This window comes from Mus caroli, unplaced genomic scaffold (assembly GCF_978045245.1).
Source record: "Mus caroli unplaced genomic scaffold, Mus_caroli_1 scaffold_11, whole genome shotgun sequence".
NCBI classification, from domain to species: Eukaryota; Metazoa; Chordata; class Mammalia; order Rodentia; family Muridae; genus Mus; species Mus caroli.
In genome coordinates, this window is record NW_028227266.1 from 69,872,458 (window position 1) to 69,896,059 (window position 23,602).

Genomic DNA, 23,602 nt, shown 5'->3' on the forward strand with positions numbered 1-23,602 from the left:
GTCTCAGGGAGGAAGGATTACCACTGTAAGGTGTTTTTGTTTCTCTTTCACATCAATCATTTTATAAACAATTCCAAAGTTACAGAGAAATTGCAAGGATTGGTTAGGAAGAATATTTTCCTCAAGTATTTGAGAGCAAGTGGCCAAGCTGATGCTTCCCCATATCCACTTTCTCCAATACAACCTGAACCCTGCACATCTTTTTACATACGCGATGCACCCCCATTTAAGGGGGACCATGTACTTGGATTTTTCTTCCTGTCTTGGTAAGATCCCGACAGTTTTACAGAGTAGGCTGGCTGTCTTCCAGAATATCCACACTTTGAGTGTGACACATGTCTCCTCCTGTTGTCCTTTAGAAGAGACCAAGACAAATGATGCAGGATCAGGGTTGAAAGTAAGAGAGTTGGATGGTAGCTTAAAGGAAAACCTTCAGAAGAGCTGTAAATGAGACAGGGGGATGGTGGAGGAGGCAGCTAGAGAAGCCGTGTCCCTTGACCTCACTCTCCAGAACCAGACTTCTTCAAAGACAAAGCCTACTCCACTTCCTCCCTACCCACTCACGTGGGCTCTCTCCGCACTTTAGAAAGTCCCCTGTTAAAGGTTAACAGCAACCTTTAAAACATCAAATCCTGTAGCTGATTCTTGGTATACACCCTCAGTCTTCCTGTAACCAGTTCATTCCATTTTTATAGATACCCATTTGAAATCAAATCACACATCCAGGGAGCATGCGCAGTTCAGAGCCCTTTGGGATGTTCAGAGATGTGTGCTCATCTCCTCAGCTGGTTTTAAAACACACCATTAACTGCCAAATAAAACCCATTTTCCCCAGCTGCTGTCCCTCCGTTGTCACATCTCCTCCCTTCAGACTAATCTCTTTCCTGACTTTGTATGCTTAGCTAATTTAGACATTTAGGTAAATGGAACCAAATAATGAATGGTGAGTGTTTTCTTTCTTTTAGATCCTGAAACTGGTTTTCAATCTTTCTAATGCTGAGACCCTTTAATACAGTTTCTCATGTGGTGGTGATCCCCAACCATAAAACTATTCTGTTGCTACCTCAAACCTGTAATTTTGTTTTTTTTTTTTTTTTTTTTTTTTTTTTTTTTTTTTTTTTTTTTTGAGACAGGGTTTCTCTGTGTAGCCCTGGCTGTCCTGGAACTCACTCTATAGACCAGGCTGGCCTTGAACTCAGAAATCCACCTGCCTCTGCCTCCCAAGTGCTGGGATCAAAGGCGTGCGCCACCACCGCCCAGCAATTTTGTTATTGTTATGTCTGGTAATGTAAATATCTGCTATGTAGGATATCCAATATATTACCGATGTGAAAGGTCATTCAACTCTCAAAGGGGTTGTGACCCACAGGTTGAGAACTGCTGTTTTAGAATGACTTCCAAGTTCATCTGTATTGTGGTTTGCAGTCATGGCTGAGTGACAGTCCATTGCTTGGATAGAACACATTGGCTTATCCATTTACCAGTCGACAGTCATGTGAATAATTTTTTGCCTTTTGGCTGTTGCTAATCCTGCCGTTTTAAATATTTTCCTTGTTCTGACCTGGAACTCCACATTACGTTGTTGTGAGAAAAGGAAAAGGTGAGAGTCTTTCACAGACCATTTCTTTTCATCACTCTGTCTCCCCCCCCCCCCCTATTTTTCCTATGGCTCCAGGAATTCCTCCCCCAAAGACCTTTTGGTTCCATGCCTTTTTGCTACATTTGCCTAGCTGCTATAAGGCTGGCTGGCAATGACACACAGAACACTTTTCTGGGATTGTGTATCCTCTGGCTGCCTCACGTAATAGGATCGTGTAAGCAGATTCCTGGATGTGTGAAAGACAGAGCCGATTTGTTCTAGCCTCCCCTTCTGCTACCAGCGTTTGGCTTCTCGTTCAGACAAATGAGCAAGCTTTCCCCTATGGGTATGTTTTATTGTAATGAAACCTTTCCAAAAGTTTCCCTAGTCTTTCTACCACCCCATTACTCTTACCTACTCTGCCTGCCCCTCCCCCACTCACTTATCACTTAGGTTCAGTTCCAATGCTGCCTTTCTAATTCTCAGGTAGAGAGCACTTTTCTCTTGGGGCTGTGCACAGCATTGCATACCATTCAGATCACGATGTCACCTTAGTGCCCCCCAAGGCCTGAACACAGCACTCCTAATTCGAGGCCATGAGTCTTTCTGTTCCCCAGTTTCTAATAGGGCTGTGCTCGCTTGATCGCTGAGGATTATGAAGGTGTCATAATCAAATCTCGCTTATGACACAGCTTTTTGTTTTGAGACCGGGTCTCACTGTGTATCCCTGGCTGGCCTGGAACTTTCTATGTAGACCAGACCCCAAACTCAGACATCTGTTTGTCTCTGCCTTTCCAGGGGTGGGGTCAATGGCACGCACTGCTGTGCCCTGCTCATAGCACAACTTTTGTGGCCCAAGGGTACCCGAATTTCTTATTCCACAGTTTTAAGAATAGATGCCACATAAGAATAGATGATGCCACATAAGAATAGATGATGCCACATAAGAATAGATGATGCCACATAAGAATAGATGCCACATAAGAATAGATGCCACATAAGAATAGATGCCACATAAGAATAGATGCCACATAAGAATAGATGATGCCACATAAGAATAGATGATGCCACATAAGAATAGATGATGCCACATAAGAATAGATGATGCCACATAAGAATAGATGATGCCACATAAGAATAGATGATGCCACATAAGAATAGATGATGCCACATGGCCTCTTGGATAAAGAGTTACTTTCCTTTTATAGCTAGAAAAATGCACTTAGAAATCTTTGTTCTTTTAAAGTTTTTTATTCATTATTATGTGTGTGTGCATGTATGTGTGTGTGGAGGGTGGTATGTGTGTGTGTGTGTATGTGTGGGGTATGTGTGTGTATGTGGGGTATGTATGTGTGTGTGTGTGGCGGGGGTATGTGTGCCACTGAATACTGAAGGGAGTCAGAGGACAATCTGCTTGCACAGCAAGCTCTTTTGTCCACTCAGCCATTTCATCCACCCACATTTGGTTTTACAGCCAATAGTGCTAAGCATATGGGAGACTTTTAGTTATAAACACTTGTACGTTGCACTAATTCACTTTTAGATGTTTTCTAAACACATAGTACTATAGCAAGGACATTGCAATTTCTCACTTAAGAAATGTGGCGTTTATAGCTGCTAAGTGTAGCTCTTAAAGGCCTTCATCGAGGAATCACCTCTTTGCAGCAGACAGACCGTTAAAGGAAACCAAAGCTGGTCAAAATGCAGAGAACAACTGACTGTAGGTGCCCAGACCCAATAGATACATCTACAAGACAACTCCTGGACTATGGCTCTGGGAACACTTTGGAAGAGGGGGTGGAACAAGTGTAAGTGTCAGGAGACCAGGAAGTCTGATCTGATGTCGATTGATCATGTCTCCTAGAGATTTCTACTAAAGGCGCTAAGGACAGCTGAGAGAGGGAGAACTAGTTGTTCCTAGGGATGAGCCCCTCATTGGTTATCCAATGCCAAGTGGTCAGCCTTGAAATCATATACGTAAAAGCAACTCTAAATGAACTCAGCAAGTTGTAGTTATGTGTTTATACATATATTTAACAACAGCAGAGGAAAAGAGGCCATGATTTAGGGAGAGATAGGGAGTCACATGGAAGGGTTGGTAGGAGGAAAGGGAAGGGGGAAATTATGTAATTATATTTTAATTTTAAAAATAAAAAATGGGGGCTGAGCTGGGTGTGGTGGCGCACGCCTTTAATCCCAGCACTTGGGAGGCAGAGGCAGGTGAATTTCTGAGTTCGAGGCCAGCCTAGTCTGCAGAGTGAGTTCCAGGACAGCCAGGACTACACAGAGAAACCCTGTCTCGAAAAACAAACAAAAAAACCTAACCAAACAACCAAGTAACCAAACAAACAAAAATGGAGGCTGGTGAGATGGCTCAGTGGGTAAGAACACTGACTTGCTCTTCCAAAGGTCATGAGTTCAAATCCCAGCAACCACATGGTGGCTCACAACCACCCATAATGAGATCTGATGCCCTCTGCAGTGTGTCTGAAGTCAGCTACATTGTACTTATATATAATAATAAATAAATCTTTTGGGCCAGATCGACTGGATAGATCGAGGCTGATCGGGGCTGATCAGAGTGAGCAGAGGTCCTAAAAATTCAATTCCCAACAACCACATGAAGGCTCACAACCATCTGTACAGCTACAGTGTACTCACATACATAAAAATAAATAAATCTTAAAAAAATAAAATAAAATAAAAAATTAAAATATTAAAAAATATATTTCAAAAAGAAATGTTGTGTTTTAATAATACAGGTATCTTCATAAATATAAAGACTATAAATTGAATTTTGTCCCTCAGTAGAGTATGGTAGGAAGCAGCTGCTCTAAAATATTTTTGTGCATATGTGTGTATATCCGTTTGGTTGTGTGTCCATGCATGTGAAGCCTAGAGGTTAACATGAGCCTAGAGCTCACCTAGTGGGCTAGTGTGGTTATTCAGGAAGTTCCAGGGATTGCCATCTCTACCTTCCATGCACTGGGATTACAGTTGCATGCCACCACACCCTGTCTTTTTACCAAATTATCTCCCCAGTCCCTGAAACATCCCCACCGATTCATTTTAGACATCTGCTGTGGTGTGAATAGGAATGGCCCCATAGACTCCTGGGTTTGAACGCTTGGCCATAGAGAGCAGCACTGTTAGGGGTTGTAGCCTTGCTGAAGTAGGTGTGGTCTTGTAGGAAGTATATCCCTGTGGGGGTGGGCTTCATCAAGATATAGAACTCGTGTTTTGCAAATTGTATCTTGGGTATTCTAGGTTTCTGGGCTAATATCCATTTATCAGTGAGTGCATATCAAGTGACTTCTTTTTGTGATTGGGTTACCTCACTCAGGATGATATCCTCCAGATACATCCATTTGCTTAAGAATTTTATAAATTAAGATACAATTTGCAAAACAAGAAAATCAAGAAGAAGGAAGACCAACATGTGGATACTTCATTCCTCTCTAGGATAGGGAATAAAATACCCATGGAAGGAGTTACAGAGACAAAGTTTGGAGCTGAGACGAAAGGATGGACCATCCAGAGACTGCCCCATCCGGGGTCCACCCCATAATCAGCCACCAAACACAGACACTATTGCATATGCCAGCAAGATTTTGCTGAAAGGACCCTGATATAGCTGTCTCTTGTGAGGCTATGCTGTTGCCTGACAAACACAGAAGTGGATGCTTCACAGTCAGCTATTGGATGGATCACAGGACCCCCCAATGGAGGAGCTAGAGAAAGTACCCAAGGAGCTGAAGGAGTCTGCAACCCTATAGGTGGAACAACAATACGAACTAACCAGTACCCCCCAGAGCTCGTGTCTCTAGCTGCATATGTAGCAGAAGATGGCCTTGTCAGCCGTCATTGGGAAGAGAGGCCCCTTGGTCTTGCAAACTTTATATACCCCAGTACAGGGGAACGCCAGGGCCAAGAAGTGGGAGTGGGTGGGTAAGGGATCAGGGCTGGGGGGGGGTATAGGGAACTTTTGGGATAGCATTTGAAATGTAAATGAAGAAAATATCTAATAAAAAATTAAAAAAAAAAGATGTAGAACTCTCAGCTCCTTCTCTGACACCATATCTGCCTGCACACTGCTCTGCTCTTCCTTCATGGTAATAATGGACTAAATCTCTGAACTGTAAGCCTGACCTAACTAAATGATTTTCTTTTTTTTTGTTGGTTTTTTTTTTTGTTTTTTTTGTTTTTTTTTTTTTTTTTTTCGAGACAGGGTTTCTCTGTGTAGCCCTGGCTGTCCTGGAACTCACTTTGTAGACCAGGCTTGCCTCGAACTCAGAAATCCGCCTGCCTCTGCCTCCCGAGTGCTGGGATTGAAGGCGTGCGCCACCACGCCCGGCAATGATTTTCTTTATGAGTTGTACGATCATGTTGTCTCTTCACAGCAATTAAATCCCAACAAAGAAACACCAGTCTTGGTTTGACATGGAGGTCACAGTGCCACAGATTTTTGTCAGTGGCTTTTCCCACCTGGCATTCCTGGCACTATCAACTTTTCAAGTGAATTTCAGACCTCACACACGTTTTCTGAAATTGGTGCCCCTTTTCTTAGCTACAGCAAGTGATGACCTCTTCAGAGCCAGAGAAATAAGCAGCCAGAAGTCTGACAACTGAACATGTGTGCAAGTTCATTTGTGTTCCCTGAACCATCTGCACTCCAAACACAACTGAATTTAGGAGCATCTAGTTTCCAAAGAAAGCTAACACACCTGCTCCATGCTGCAAAAATCACATGAGTTTGGAATGAGCCTAGTACATATTACAGTTAGAGATGTTTAATTTGGTGGGCTGAGGAATGGTTTGGGGGCTAAAGTCACTTCTTTTCTTCCAGAGTATCAGGGTTTGGTTCCCAGCACCAACATGGTAGCTCACAGCAGCCTAAGACTCCAGTTCTAGAAGATTTGACACCCTCTTCTGACCTCCCCAGGCTCCTTCAGGGAGGTGTACTGATATATAAAACAGGGGATACATGCACACATAAAAGAAAATAAAGTATTTACAATGTTTAATCTGTAATACCAATTGTGCCCTTATGTATATTTTCCTAAGCATATAGTATTTTAAATTTTTGCATTAGAAAAATGTTATTGTTTAGAATGACGATGTAGACCTGTACATTTTTGCGGTAAAAAAAAAAAATGTGTTTTCAGATGTTTCTCTTTCAGTCTTGATTCCCATATTCTTTCAAAAAGGGAGCTATCTCTGAACAGAGACTCTCAAATGGAAAGTTCATGTGCTTAAATTACATTATAGATTGCTTCCCCTTTTTTTTTGTAGCTGGAAACTTTGAGTTTCATGTGGCAAGCAGATGTTGCCCCCGTGCCGCCTCCATATTCATTAGCCTATAATGAATCTATTAATTAAATATGTAAGTTTGACTAATTAGATGGAAGACATCTCTTCAGAGTTAAAGGGTAATAATAAAAAATTTAAATTGCAACACCAAAGCAAGCATTTAAGAGTTGATAAATGTGCACTGGAAAGTGCACAATTCCAGCGTAAATTAGTTAATCGTCTCTGTTAATTTAGGTGAAATACATTAGCGGAAAGGTCAGTCCATTTGAGGCTCAATGTGTTTTTCAGATACTAAATTTAAAATAGCAAAGCAAGTGCAGTAGGAAATGAGCTGGCTCGGAACCCGAGCTTCCGACCCAGAGGCTGTGGAGGAGAACTTTGGTGATGAATACGATGCCCAGGCCCCAGCTGAGTATCAGTCAATACCCTGTGACCCTTCAGAAAATGTTCCTTTCTGTAGTTGTAACAAAATGCTTGGACCAATCTCACAGCCATATCACCAAAGGAAGTCTGGGCAGGAACTGGAGCAGAAACCATGGAAGAACACTGCTTACAGGCTCACTCTCAGGTTCAGGATTCGTTTTTAAGCTTTCTTCGGACCAGGATCTTCTGCTCAGGAATGGGGCTGCCTGTAGTGGACTGGGCCATCCTACATCAATCAATAAGACATTTCCCCCACAGATATACCTATAGGCCAGTCTGGGTGATCCCTCAATTGAGGCTTCCTTCTTATGTGTCTAGACTGTGTCAGGTTGACAGTCAAAACTGACCTGACAGAGAGTAACTGAAGTCTCTGGAGTGGAGTCAGACATTCATACCTTTTTTTCTTTCTCTAACTCCCTAAATAATTGGAATCAAGGTTAGAAATCATCGGACTGTTCCATGAATGTCTGTCCCCAGGCCCCTAAATAAGCAGGAGTGAGAAAGGCCAAATATATAAACATAAGAAAACTGCCAATGTTACAAGTACTGGCTGCTTTTCTGCTGTGGGGAAAATGAACTGGTTTCTTCCCCATTTCCTCTCTTTCTTCTTGCAGTAAAGGGTCTCCCACTTAAGATTACATCATTTGGATCTGCAAAGCTAAAAGTGGTGTCAGTTCCCAGCATTTGCTTCCAGTTTATATAGTTAGTGCAATGGATCACAAGATGGGGTTAAGGAGGAGGTTCAGTGGGCACAGTGCTGTGACTCTGAGTTCAGTCCCCGGAAGCCACGTGAGAAGCTGGGTGTGGTGGTGCATGCTGGATATCCACAAGCAAGCCGACTCACTCACTGGCCTGTCAGCCCAGCCAGATCAGTGGGTTCCTAATGAGTGAGTCTCTCTTAAAAAGTGTTAAAGTAGATAGCTTCTTGAGGCTCAACACCCAAGGATGTCCTCTGCTCTCAAGGGCATACACAAGAGCACACATACACATGGACCTCATGTTGGGAAACCCCATGTTTATCTTTTGGAGTTTGTATCTGTTCCCATAGCGATTGAAAGTACAAAGAGACCCACAGAAGGCCCAACAGAAATAGTTGAGGGACTTTTGTCTTTTCTGATATTGTCTTTCACAACCATTCTGCATTTCTCCTGAGGCTAGCCAATGGCTTTGCATATTTAGTTATTGTCATTCAAACACACTACAAATTCAAGGATAGGGACATGTCACATAGGCGTGTGTGTGTGTGTGTGTGTGTGTGTGTGTGTGTGTGTGTGTGTGTGCATGCTCTTTATAAACTAGTATTTTCAGGTTCATCAACAGCAGACAGGAAGTCACAGTTCCCCTGAAGGGGGACATATGCATGCCTGAAGCAAGGCACCTTGTTGTTTGCTTCTGGGTGTCCAAAATGGATGCCCATGTCCTGTCCTTGAATGTCTCCTGTTTTGGCCCTGTGCCTTCCACACATTTATAGTTGAGAAGTAATTAATTTTCCGCCACTGCTACATCTAGTATCCCTCATTTTCTTTTCAGCGGCCCCTCTCAGAGGACAACGGAGGACAAGGATTGTTCATTTGGTTTTGTTTCCCAGTGGCTCCGAATATGGGTCTTTATCCCCAACAGTACTGATGTTCCCATGAGAACACCTTATTCCCCCCAAGGATCCTTGGAGGTGAATGTCTACAAAAAGCCAGCACTTGGGAGGAAGTGTGTGCGGAGGAATGACAGAGCTCTACAGAAAGCAACAAGAGCTAAGAACTCTGTTTTGAGGTGAGGGATTTTAAAAATGTAAACTCAGGAACATGAAATGGGGAGGGGGTGGTTTGAATTATATGTCAAGCACTTAAATGGTTGGAAAACATCTATTACTATCTCCAGACCTGGGAGGCTGAGATGGCTCAGCAGGTAAGAGATAACCTGCTGCCAAGCCTGACCACCCGACTGGAGAGCCACATGGTGGGAGAAGAGAACCAAACCAACTTTCGAAAATTGCTTTCTGACCTTCACACGCACAACATGGAGTGTGCACTCACAGTTCTCCCCCAACACAATATAAATGTAAGAATCTCCTATCCTGACATCGGTGTAATAGTTGTGGCTAAGCTGTGATTCACACAACTCTGTCTCTAAAAGTCGAAGTGAGAAGGTTCTAAGTATATTTTCTATGGCAAATTTTATTTTTTAAAGATATTTTAATGACGGTCTTCCTTCTAAACCATCTTCTAAAATGTTTCTGAATCTCCATGATGTTTTCCTGCAAATGAATTCAAATGAAATTCTAGTAAGATGTCTTAGCATCAGACAGAACACAAGGAACCTTAAACCTCTTATTCACCTGCACATACACACCATCAGCTGCAGAGGGCGCTGATGCCATTTTCCTCAGTCCTGGCAGAAAAGATTGCCTGCTGGGATCTTCATTTCTTCCCTCTTTTAAAGGGTGGTGACTGATAAAACACAAAGCTCAACTGTATACCTTGATGACTCATTGTAGTGTGTATATGAAGTAGAAATGGGTATTACAAAACCCACTTTTAAAATCATCTCCTGGCGTCCCCCAAGCATGAAGGACCCTTTGCAAAAGGAAAGTATTGTGCTCTGTATTGAAGTCATAACCAGCCAGTCACCCACGTTCTGCAACCACAGACAATCCTTTCCATGGAATACAGTGACCAGAGGCCACAGTAAGGATTGAGGGAGTTAATATCTAGAGAATTTTTATAGCTAATAAATGGTCCAATCTCAGCCTCTTCTGGGCATTAGGAGGAAGAGCTAATTAAATGGGTGTTTAGATGGCCAATAAAAAAGTTAATATTGATGTTAAATAAGTGCATTTGTTTTATAGAATTTTCATAATAGGTCCAAAATACTTCATTAAACATTTCTGGGTAAAAATAGGTAAAGCTCTTTATAAAAGCTTTTGTTAATGAATAAAATGTATTTCACTCTAAATATACTCTGTGTTAAGCTTGTCCGTTAGAGTTTTCAGGAAACATTTTAAATAAAGTGGCCAGGCACATCCCACTGGAGATGGATGAGACCATTAGGAGACACTTAGGTTTGAAATGAGCTCTGAGATCATTCTGCATACAACCCAAGGGCCCTGATTTTTTTTTTTTAATATTTCAAACAATGTGCCTCTTTCAAATCATTAGACTTAAAGACATTTAAGGAACTGATTCGATTAACCCAGATGATAGAAAGGCTATAACGTGTGATTTATTTTTTTGAAGATAAATTACAATGCCAGCATATCAGTTGGAAAAGGTAGGCTGTCAACGTGGTTAGTGATGGAAATGGGAAGGCCATTAAGCCGGCCATCTGACACAGAGACTCTTCCAGAACATAGAGGCTCGACGTCCCAGCTATCATTGAGACAAAGGTACCTTCCTGGAGAGGAATCTTTAGGTTCCACTCAGGTTCCTTTGTTGATTTAGAAAGCACACTTCTTAATAAATACTTGCTTAGTCTTAAAAGTGTCTGCTATGCAGCCCAAATTGTTATGGCTGTATCCCTTAAAGACGACCTTCACATAAAACCCAGGCCTCGAAATTACAACGTTGTGTTCCATGTTTCAGGTGAGGAAATATGAGGCAAGAATTTATTTTTCTCCTCTACAACTCCAGGATATTGGTTCCACGGGGCCTAATAAATTGTTTTCACAAGGAAACAGCATTCTGTAGCTTAGGTTACCTGGCGCAGGAGTTTTCAGATGAGATGTATCCTAAACAATAAATAATTACAGATTGGGGAGGTTGGGAGGAGAAATGTTGTAAGGGTGGGAAAAAAATATGTTTAACCAAATCAGCGGCAAAGACCAAAAACTTAGCAATAGGAAGACAGTTTCCCAAAATTATAGAGGAAAAGAGACAATGGCAGAACAAGATGATAAAGCAAAAGGAGAAAAGAAAGAAAACATTGAGGAGAGATCTGGAGAGGAGGGAACATGGAGGAACATACATCCTGGGGGTCTACAACACGTAGACTAAAGAAGTATCATGGCTGCAATATTCTGTTCCCTGCTAAGTTTTGTTCCCACCTTGAAGTGAAGCTGTTAGTCCAAAGGAGGCTATAATCGTGCGTGTAAGATTTGGAGGGGTTTCCAGTCTTAATACAGGAAGGAAAGCATTTGTGCAAATGTTTCAGTGTAAACATGCATAGTAAAACATGGGACAAGTAACAGAACTTACAGAGAAAATGTGCTCTGTACCCAGAGAAGGTAAGGAAGTTTCGTCTACTGGTGGGAGTAGACAGCTACAGTACAGCTCAGATCAGCCAATGGGAATGCTTTAATTTAGTGCCTCATGTTGTTTTTGGAACCGAGGAAGGCAGATGGGAAATGGAAGACTCTGGTCCTGTGCTGACCACTTCACTGTCTAATTACAAAGTGTTAAGGGAAAGGGGCCACGAGGGAACAATTCAAACCTAGGAGATGTCCAGAGATGCTAAGTCAAGACACACACCCTTACCTTCCAAGATAGAACTCAGTTTATCTGCATCAATCGTTGATAAATCCTGTGATCCACATACTGACTGGCCTTTCCAATTGCAGGTAGCAAATAAGAGATGGAAGAGTTGGGTCAAAAGTGCAAATTCTGGCTTATGCTTTCTGACACCATTTTCAGCCATCCGGGCCACAAGATTCCCCCTTTTCTTTCTTCCTCAAAGACCTCTAATGGCTTTTCGGTATTTCCATCATTAAGTTCCCCAGAAACATTAAGGTTCCCACAACCTGTAGTTAACTGACTTACCAGCCTCATTTGCTGCTCTTCCAGTTGCAGCCGATGCTCCCTGGAACATTCTGGAATAGTTCTGTTCAGGTGCTGCTGCAGCCTCTGCGGAGGCAGCAGTGTTTCTACCTCTACCAGTGAAGTTTCACTTCCCTAGCCACAAGCAGGGCAAAAGGTCAGCTTCCCTAGATACCCAGCCTCCCACTTAGGTGGAGCACCAAGGTCTTGTCTTTGCTCCACTTTTGAGAGCTGTCCCTCTTACAGACAGTTATCTATAGCTCTGCAGGAAAGATGGTGAGCTTACCCAGGAGCAAGGCTCTTCATCTGGTCTTAAAGTGACCTCCAGCGTGGTGCCCTGCTTGGAACAAAACAAATGAGCAACAAAAACAAAACACCTCAAACAACAACTTCGACAATAAACCAAAACAAAGAACAGCACTAAAAACTATTTATTTGCTGGGGCGTTTGCTCTTCCTTCACCAAACCTTGAGATCATCACCCTCCCCAACAGACTCCCTCCCTCCCTCCCTCCCTCCCTCCCTCCCTCCCTCCCTCCCTCCCTCCCTCCCTCCCTCCCTCCCTCCCTCTGTCCCTCCCTCAGTACCCCCTTCCCCTCCCGCCTCTCTCTTCCGCTCTCCTTCTGTCCTGTAAGAGAGGACAAACTTGAACTTCTAATCCTCTTGCCTCCATCCAGTGGGATGCTGGGAATTACAGGCATGCATCTCTACTCCAGTTCAAGGCTGTGCTGGCAACTGAACCCAGCATTCTAGGCAAGCACTCTACCTACAGAGCTACCTCCCCACCAATCTTCTTATTCTTTCTCAGTCTTCTACAGCTTAAATAAAAGCGATTCTCAGGAGTATATTCGGTTATTAAGACACACTCTTTGGCCATAAATGTTCCCTGTGAATAGGAATCTCTCAACTGCCTAAATTAGGCTGTATTGTTGCTCTAGGACGACGACGTAGTGCTTGCTAGGGTCACTTTAGACAGATACTCTATAAAGAGTTCTCGGAGTCTGGAACTTGTCTCACAAACTCAATCAAGACAACAGCATTCTGTCTGCACAGAATCTAAGCACCAACCATTACGGAATTTTAGTTAATGAACACATCTAAAGTGTTTTGTAGTGAACAACGTGCAAAGAAATGATTGAGCAAGGGGTTCTGAAAAGGCCAGAGAACAGCAGTTGCTTGGGAGTTGAGAGTCTTCTATAGAAAAACAGGAAGAGTCAGGTTGGATAAGGCTGTGGGACTTTTATGGGGATAGAGGCAGAAAGCCCTATAAAGAGCTATCTATATGGGCTCGTGATATTGGTCCAATGATTCTCCCACGCTATCTGGAGTGAACTGTCTAGGCTCCTGATTCCTGATCAGCGCCCATCTTTACTCAACTATAAGGCTGCTTGTAGGACGAGAAGGGATGGAGATGGAAGCTCAACCCGGAGATTCTGCCAGGATGCCCAGAAGAGCAACAGAAAATCCCAAGTGTTTCCCTGGTGTGGATGGGAAGAGGAAAGGAAAGGTCTGGAAGGAGACCATCAAGACCTGGAATATCCAGGCAACCCAAGGCAGATGAAGCCCACGGCCTCAGGCACAACTAGGCCGCGGAGCCGGCAGAGGGCAGCAGTTGGGCTGAGAAGCCTGGCGGGGGCCAGCGCGGCGTCGGCGGTTCCAGAAGGTTCTCCTTGGGAGTGTGGGGAGCATCTATCACCCCCACCCAGCGGCCACGAGCCCCTCGCGCCACGCGGAAGGCTGAGCGAAAGCTCTCTCGGGCTTCTCGGGACCCCGGGGGAGGAGACAAGCGAGTGTTTGGAAGGGCGCGGGGCTCGGCGGGGCCGCAGCTCGGGCGCCTTTCCTCCCGGCCGACCAGCGCTAAGGCTCGCGGGGCGGCCATCGGCCAGCGCGGTCCCGCCGAGGCTGCGCTCCGGCCGTCGAGGTCCCCCGGGCGCGCCCGCGGGAGCGTGGGCCGCGGACTTGACCGTGCGGGCGCCGCGCGCGGCCGTATGCAAATGTCCTCCTGGGCCGGCCCCCCGCGCCTGTGGGCCGCACGTCCAATAAGAAGCGCCCCCCGCTTGACACCTGCCTATATACAGCGAGCGAGCGCGCCCCGGCCGCGCAGCGCCCCGCGCACACCCACCCGCGGCCGCCCATGACTTCCAGCGAGATCGCCATGCCGGGCGAGGTGAAGGCCGACCCCGCCGCGCTCATGGCCTCGCTGCAGCTCCTGCCGTCGCCCACGCCCAACCTCGAGATCAAGTACACCAAGGTAAAGCCGTCCCGCGGACGCTTTCTGGAAGCTTCCTCTGGATTCCTTCAGAGGCCGGGGGGCCCGGAGGTTGCCTGTCATCTCCGCGCCTCCGCCGGGATCGCGATGCGGGCTTCTCAAGTCCCTCCCCGGTTTAGGGAGCGTCTTGGGGGAACTGGTCCCAACCAGAAGGCAGCGCGGGGATCGCCGGCGGCGGCGGACGGTGGTGACGACCTCGGGACTGCCTGGGGAGGTGGGATTTCCCAGAGCAGACCTGGGTCTGGTTCTGGGGTCCCCTATGACTCTTTAGAGCCGGTTAGGGTCCGGTCCTAGGGTCCCCTAGATGTCCCTAGGGCAGAACGAGGCTTAGTTCTGGGGTCCCTTAGAGCTCAGAGCAGACCGGAGTCCGGTTGTGCGAGCCCCCAAGTTTTATCAGAGCAAATGGAGTTTGGCTCTGGGGTCCCCCAGGTCTCCTCAGAGCAGTCCGGGCTCCGGCTTGAGGAGGGTGTTCCCCTGGGTTTCCTCAGAGGCAACCGGGGTTCTCCCTGTCCCTCGGTCTCAGAGCAGAGTGGGGTTCACCGCCAGGGTGGGGTGGCGTTGCGGTCCGGTGTCGCGCCGTGGTCCCTCGGGTCCGGAGGTGCGCGGCCGCGCGGGCTTATCTTCCCTCAGAGCCGAGTCGCTGAAGGGTTGTCAGGACCAGAGTCCCACAGACTTCGCGGAGACCTGGCCGAGACGCAGTAGGTCTATGCCAGGATTTCCTCGGGATTTTGTAGGCAATGGACATTTTAGAAAAAGGGAAAACAACTCAATTCACAGAAATTAGCGAGCTCAATTTTGCACTGATAAGCCTAATGATTTTTTTCCTAACGAATTCTGACATCTTAGTTTGTCAAGCACGAATTATTGTTGTTAAACTGCATTAAAAAGCAATACACGCCTGCTGCCCCATGTGAATTGACCCCCACCCCCCACCCCATCGTTCTCAGGGGGAAAAAAAAAAACATCCACGGGGGAAATTTGTGAAAGGGATTGAATGTTATAGCAAAAAGGCGAGTGTAGCCTTTAAAGCCACACTTCTTGAGAGTTCATTTTAGAATTCTTTTTTTTAAATTTGATTTTCATTCCTACCGCAAACTTTCGCCAGTTAACTGCAGCGCGCGCGCACGATACAGCCTATAAGTGTTCCACCGCCGGCATTAGACGATACGCGAAAAGCAGAGAAGTTGTTCGCATCTGACAACTGTTACGGTTGAAAGAGAAATGCAAAAACATCGTTTCTGAATTTTTGTTGCATTGAGTTTCAGAATAAGGATTAGTAGGATTCGTATTTTTGAATGTGGATTTAATGTACCTGTTAGCTTTTAGATGGTGTGACAAATTTTTGAAAGCCATTTTAATGAGAGGTCGTTAATGGTTATAGCCCTTTAGGCATTGTTTGCATAACAATAGTGCCAGTGTGTGGCACATCTCCGGGTTTAGGAACAAGCCAGGGAAGCCTGCACATAAAAGTTTTGTTTTATGAGGGTCCCTAACCTCTTCAGATGCGCTTTAGAGATCTTAAGAGGCAAGATCCACACGTGATTCCGGAGGGTTGTTTTACACTTACTTTTGATCAGATTATCCTAACAGCCCCTGAAAGTCTGCAGTAGATATCTTTTTTCAGAATTTCATTTGGAAGCTCCTCCAATTCTCCTTTTCTCTAGCCACCCCCTCTCTTCTCTCTCTTGTTCTACCCCAGTAGGAAAGACAACTGATTTATAGCTAATTGGAGCCTTTAATGTCAGAGTCTTTTTAGCTCCGTGAAGACTTTTATCCAGTATCCACTTTCCCACTTATTACCAAGAAAAACAATCAGAAATGAAATAATGGATTGTAACTTGATTCTTTAATTTGTGGGGAGGAGGCGCCTTATATTTTGTCTTGACAAACAACCCTCATAAATGGTGGAGTAACACACATCTACAGGCGAGCTCTTTCACAAAAACTTGTAAAATCAGGTATCTGTGAACGCTCCCAGCAGCTTCTGTGCTCAGCTCTTTAGTGAGACTTCTACACTTTCTAAGACAGGAACCGTGAACAACCAGTTCTAGTTCATTTTATTTTAACAGAAAGAACAGAATGACTGCTCTTTTGGTAGCCTAAGTTTTTTTTTTTTTTCCTTTTTCTTTTCTCTTCAAAAGAGAGTTGGGAGGTCTTTTAAAAATTCATTCATGATCAAATGTGAGGAGAAATATATTATCAGTTTCAAACAAAGCGATGAACAAGGTAGATGGGCAATCCTTTAATGCTATTGTATTTATTAGGGAAAATTTAAAAGATATTATGCCTTGGGAATCTGTTGAAAAGGAGGAAACAAAACATTTGCATCAAATAAAGGTACTATGCAGCAAATAAATTTATAATTAATTTTGTCTTGTTAAACATGTTCTTATTGAATGACACTATAATATGATTTTTCTATATGATTTGACAAGAATATAAACTAATTAGTGACCAACATAACTGGTCAGATTATGAGAATTTAAAAAAATATGTTCTTATAATATTTTGCATTTGTGATCCTGCACTTATCTGCCATTTTCATCCTTTTACTTCTTGTTCCAAGAGAACTTTGCTCTTTTTAAATAAGGGAATGGAAAAAATAGTCAATATTATGTTAATGCCAATTTCTGTCAAAGGTTCTGTACAAAATGCTATGAAAGCAAAGTTTAACCTCGAAGCATTCTGAAAGAGCTTGTGTGTGGCTTTGTATTGGCTTTTAGGCAATTGCATTCCATTAAAAATAACATAAGCCTGCTGCTTGCTCCGAGTTCTCGTATCCAGTTTAGACTAAGGATAAATGACTGTAATGCCTTTGGGATATGTCTATTTTCTTTTTCTTCTCAAACAGGAACCTAGACCACCCCCCCCCCCCAGTTTCTTAAATGATTCTTGCTAAGAAATGTTTTTTTTCAAGACTTATAGTCAAGAAAGAAGAATATTAGTATTAAAACAAACAAACAAACAAACAAAAAAAGCATGGAGGGCACCCGTGTGGAGCAGAGAGAACGTATGCTCCTTTGTGTTCTTTGAAGACTGCTCAATAGCTGGTCTGATTGCATTTAGCTGTGTGTTTCTCAGGTAGTTTTTCTGAGTTATTTCTGTTTCATCTGCCTGGTTTTTGTATTGCGAGCCATGTTCTGGGACCATACACGTTGTAAAACTAAGGCTTAGCATTCTCCTAAGAACTGCCCCTGACTTCAGGGAGGGGTGGGGTCCCAGGATCTCCCTGCCTTCCTTCTCTCTCCCTTTCGCAGATTTCCACGTCTTTACAAAATTTCCTTATTTCACTTACTTTTCTGCTTTCTTCAATGGCTCCATCCTTTCTTCTGGCTCTACTGGTTCACTTTTGGAGTAAGCAACTGAAAAATGCACATAGTTGGCAACATACAGGGTTCTGTGTTCTCCCAGTATTTGATGCGATGTGGGGTAGGGTATAAGGGTCCACAAAGAGGGCATTTGTTGCTGCACCTACAAGAGAAAACACAAAAGGCAGCTCACTGGAAAATCAGACAAATGTGTATCTGGGTACCTACTGTTTATTATTTTATTTGTTCATTTAATAGCCTTTTAATAAGTGCACTCTGTTTTCTGGGGTCAATTTCAACTCAGTTCAAAGGGATTTTGAGGGGCCATGTTCTTAACAATAGTGTAAATTGGATTATGGAGCATCTGCCTTCTAGGAACTTAAAGTCTTATTAGGAAGATTGAGTGCCAGAATTTCCTTGTCAACATAGCAGGAGATCAGTTGGTCAATGTGATGAGAACACTTGCAGCGTCACTTGCATTTTCATAGGGCCAATGGCTTTACTTCGCACTTTTCGCACGCGCACACATGTTAATTCTGTAAAAGCCTTTGAAAGAGAATAAAAATAGAAATGATTGATAAGGGAGAACTTGGCCTTGAATTTTGAAAACAGAGCATTCCTGTCATACTCTTTACTTTTCTTATTTATGATCCCCCCCCCCTTTTTTTAATGTGGAAAGCTAAAATCTTCACTCTTTGTGTTACTTCTAATGGATTCAGGAGAATATGAAACTGATCTACTCCACTTAAAAGAGTCACCTCTTTAATTTTTCTCAAAATGCATTTTAATTGTAAGTGTATTTAGGTGTCCCTGAGTACATGTGTGTGTGCTACATGTGTATGAGCGTCTAAGGAGGCCAGGGAAGGGCATCAGATCCTTGGAAGCGGGAGCTTGGGAGCCACTTGCTGTGGGTGCTGGCAACCAGGCCCAGGCTCTCTGCAAGAGCAGCAAGTGCTTGCCACCATTCGAGCCACAGTCCCAGCACCACCTTTATAATTTTTGATTCATTGACTTTAATTTACTACTTGTTATTTTTGTTATTGTTTTGGTCATGATCCTGACCTCTTCTGCCCTTTTGGACTTGCTGTTATGGATCTCATCCTAAACTTTCCTTCCAGATCTTACTCATGGTTGTTTGGTTGTTTTGCTAATAAAGTATCCATCTAGCTGCTTGTATATAGACTTGTGGTATTCTTGTTTCTCTCTCTCTCTCTCTCTCTCTCTCTCTCTCTCTCTCTCTCTCTCTCTCTCTCTCTCTCTCTCTCTTTTTCAGAGTCAGGGAAGATGTTGGTAAAGTCCTTGGCCTGCCAGCATGAGGGCCTGATATCCTCTCCTCACCACATGTGTGGCAGCCTGTGCCCATAGCCTCGTTGCTGGCAATGAGGAGACAGGAAAATCCCCAGAATTTTCCTTGCTAGCCTACTAGTCTGACTGAATGGGTGAGCTCCAGGTTCAGTGAGCAGCTTTGTCTTAAAAAAAAAAAAAAGAAAGAAAAGTAGCCAAGGAGGATATCTGACATTGACCTATGACTCCACCCCCACCCACACAGTAAAATACTTTTTAAAAATAAATATGCAGCCTTTTGATGTTTGTATCATCTCTTTTTAACAAAGAGTAGCTAAATAATGCCATTCTGGAACTTGGCTTAGATAATTCTCCCGAGGCCCTGACTTTCTACTTCAGAGACTAGGATTATCACATGGAACCATCATGTACTGAGACACTTCTGTTCTGTAGAATGACGAACAATAGTTTTTCAATTTCAGTGAAGACTTAGAAAGGTCTGACTTCAGTCTAGCCAACCTTTAGAAAAGCCAGGCATGCATATTTGGTTTTCTCTCTTTTTCCATTAGTGAATCTCAATAATGATCCAACCATGACCAAGCCAATAAGCATCTCAAGTCCCAATGCTGGTCTTCCTCGGTGGGATAATGAGATGCAAATACCAATGTATGATTTTGTGTCTTTTGTTGTTGTTGTTGTTATTTGTTTGTTTTTGTCATTTTACTAGCAGTTTACTGTGGTCAACAGACTCTACACAGCCCACCTCGTTTTGTAAATATAGTTTTGTTGTAACACAGCCCTGTGTGTTTAGTAACATAATTGTCTATGGTTTCATTGGGACTTGCAATATCAGCGCTGAGTTCTTGTAGCAGAGACCATATGGCCCGCATTTTAAGAAAAGTTTACAAGCCCTTGACATGGAATAAAGAAAGTGTTTGAACTGAAATAGGCCTTTGATGAAGTCCTGGTCAAACATGTAGTTCTTGACTATGTGGACAGCTAACATATATTAAACACATGTTGTCCGGTCTTAGAAAGGAAGTAGTCAAGAGTATTTGTAGGTGTCTTCTCTCCAGGAGCTTCTTTACTGGGTTTCAGTTTCTACATTGATCAGAATTGGAATAGTGGTACCTGCTTCTCAGGGCTCTCATGAGCACTTAACAAGAAAGTATTTGTATAGACAATCAGCTAATGTTAATTTTAATTAATTTTAGTTTTGCAGGCATAATGATTTCATTTGGATCATAATTATTATATATTATATATACAATATATATTGTATATATAAAATTGAAGGTTGCCAATTTTAAGAAAGGTCAGAATTGAGTTCTTACATGTGTACAGTGTATCCCCACTTGGAGAGCCTCCCTTGGTATTTCTTTAGCAGGTTGTTATATTTATCAAAAAGTCACTACACTGATTTTCCAGCTAGCGTTTTAATAACAAACTCTTTATCTGACCCTTGAGTTAAGATTTAACATCAATATGTTCAGTTGGCTGAACTGAAATGCCAAGTTCTGAGTACTTTTAAAATAGTTTGAACAAAGATGTAGCCAGGACTCAGAAGGTAGTTATCTCTTGGCAATGGAATAGTGTCTTTGAGTTAAGTAATCTGCAATTGAAAAAAACTTTCACTGGCTTTGACTACCCAAGATAATGCTCAAATTTGGGAAGAGAGGGCAGTCATCTTCCAGAAAGTGAAATATCTCCAGTGACTAATTGGTAGCCTTCCTGGCCTCTTCTTAATTTCTTTATTTATGGTGACAGGTCATTTGAGACCCTTCATTTCCTCTCAAGCACAAATCTAATGTCAGTAGAGCGGGGTTGCCGCTGTGCCACTTTGACTAATTTTTAGTTGCCTTTCAGACATTCTCAAAACCTTACTCCATGTAACCGTTCAAATATATTAAAGTTTCCAAACTGGGAATTTATTACTTTATTACTGCTATTTATTACTTGTCCATCTTGTTTTAATATTGAATTGTACTTCAATTGTTTCCTTTTAAATTGTTAACTTTTTTCCTAATAGGTGAGCTCTCTGTCATCAAAACTGCTAGATTCTTAACTTTTACTAGTGTATTCACTTAATCCCCCGTGTCACATGATTTGAAGACACTCTCAGGCTTGGGGAGCTCCCATGGGAATAACCATTGAGAGGCTGCGGCACCCTGACTTCTGCTGGGTTCTTTATGCTTCCCTGGGACTCAATGGGAGTTAATTGCCTTCCTTGCAGTGTGGTAAAAATCAGAAGGACTTGGGGTGACATTCTCATTTTTATTCTAGAAAGCAGCCTTCCTGCTCCAGCAGGTGGGTGTTGGTGCCAGAGCGCTGTCTGCTCAGCTTCCTCAGCCACATTTGACTTCTGGAGAATCAAAGTAGAAGGTTCTTTAGCCCTAGATCTTCTGAAAGGCACCGTTTGCTGTCAGATGAAACATTTGTCTCTCATTTGGAAGAATTTAGGGGAATATGAATATAAAAATTCCTTTTAATATTCATTGCTAAAGTTGAGAAAACAATTCAGAATGGTTAAGAGATTGTATTTATTATTTAACCATCATTTTCATTTATCTAGCCTAATCTGGCCTATTTCAAGCTTGATAATTCAAGCATTTTGCTTGAAGTATCCTGAAGGCTAAACCAAGACAAAATGCTGTAGGTCACAAATCCTTTCCTGCAAATAGAACTGCCTCAAGGAAGTAAGTCTGACAAGATATTAAAAATTTAACATACCTACTAATAGACAAAAATAACCTAATTTTCTTTTTCTTTTTTTCTTTTTTTTTTTTTTAGCCACCAGGGCCTATACCAAATCTATGGACTGGGTATGATGATGTAAAAACTGTAGGGTAAGATGAAGGTGCAATAACAAGGCCTTGGCTAGGGAAATGAAATTGAGAAATGCCGGTGGGAGTTTATGGGAACAACTGGAGCTCTTTCCATAGGTGTAAAATTTGGACTTCCTCAGCAAGTCCTTTGTTGGGAGGGGATTAGGAGTCAATACGAAACTTTGGTTTCATTATCTACCAAACATGAAACTGAGCAATTCTGCCTCACCTGTATTTTAAGCCTGATATCCACTACACCAATATAAATTGGTAGAGAGACTTTTCCTTTTTTTTTAAATTTTATATTTTATGTGTGTGTTGCTTGAATGGCTGTCTGTGTACCACGTCTCTGTCTGGTACGCAAGAAGGTCAGAAGAAGGTGGTAGAATTATCTAGACTTAGAGTTATGGATGGTTATGGTTGACATGTAAGTGATAGGAGTTGAATCCAGGTCCTCACATGCTCTTAAGTGCTGAGCCATCTCTCTAGCTCCAGAGAAAGCTATCTAATTGTATCGCCTAGGGCCAATTTTATCCTCAGCTGGAGCTGGAGCTATCCTTTGCTACCTAAATTTGCTCTTTCATGTATCAGGTTAGCATGGATTAAGGCCTCTTTTGTATAAAACTCTGGTAGTTGCTGCCTGACACAAAATGATACATAGGTGTGATCATCACTGGGAAGAGCCTGAAGAGAAATCCCCCTCAGCCACGGAGCGAGTATGCACACATAAGTGACTCTCATGCGCGACCATAGACTACAAGTGTCAGAAGTAAGGACTTTTCAGGCTAGCTGATCAGATCACTGGATTGTTAGATTGTCTACAAGAGGAGTCAATTATATAAAAAGGTATAGCTGTAACACAAGTGTGTGTGTATGAATATAATAATAGTTCACATCACAGATGATTTTCTCAATCTCAGGATGAAGCTGCCTGTCGTAGAAGATTCATGAAACACACCTAACCTACCTGACATCATAGTTTAGCAACAGTGTGCTGTAGGGGAAGCCTTGTGCACTCCAACATAGAGCTTCTCAAAATGCTGCTCCCACCCAGAGTCACCCGAGGCTGTTACTTCACATTTCCCATGCTGGGGAAAAGAGCAGCATTTGAAAGGTCCTTTCTACTGAGTGGATATTGATAGCTTTTAAGCATAAAATTGAAAATCTTAAGTGAAGCCCTCATGAATTGGAGACCATCTGTAATTACCACGTTTTAAAGAGTTGCACTGAGACCCTCCTGCAAACTCCTACCATCCCCTGTTTTTTCCCTCAGAGATATTAACCTCTATCTTATCCATACACATAGGCGAATCCATAAACAGTGTGTTGTTTTGCATGCTAAACTGTTCTGTGTAATTGGCACCGTGTTACATATGTCTTGTGATAGATTTTGCTTTGTTTAGCATCATATTTTCAAGATTCACCTATGTTGTCAGGTGTACCTACAACCTATTCATTATCATGATTGTATATTATTTCACACTGTGTCTATATCCTAATTTTAATTTATGTAACTATTGGCATTTAAAATACTTTCAATATTTGCTATTAAGAATGATGCTGTGGTGAGCAGCCTTCAGTAGGTCTCCTTATATAACTCATAAAGAGCTTATAGAATACATACATACAAGAGACTTGCTGGCTCATGGCTGTACACTCCAAAGGTTCAAATGGAAATGCCAGGCTTCTGTCTAAGGTGATTATGTAAGTTTCCATCTTTACTATCAGTCCTCCAGAGTCCGTACTGCTCCATCCTCAGCTGTACTTGAGTTCTGATACTCGCCAGACTTGTCAATCTAATAAGGACGGAGTGCCATCTTACTGCTGTAAGATGACACTTACTGCCAACATTTTCTTGAT

General features: G+C 42.9%; 1 protein-coding gene across 1 annotated transcript in view; it reads left to right on the forward strand.

Moving 5' to 3' along the window:
- Nucleotides 1–14,120: 14,120 nt before the first annotated feature.
- Aldh1a2 (aldehyde dehydrogenase 1 family member A2) overlaps nucleotides 14,121–23,602 on the forward strand; it is an 80,001-nt gene continuing 70,519 nt past the window's right edge. The window contains exon 1 of the mRNA XM_021171467.3: nucleotides 14,121–14,307. Coding sequence (XP_021027126.1) covers nucleotides 14,191–14,307 — 117 coding nt within the window. The 5' untranslated portion in view covers nucleotides 14,121–14,190. The remainder of the gene's footprint in view (nucleotides 14,308–23,602) is intronic.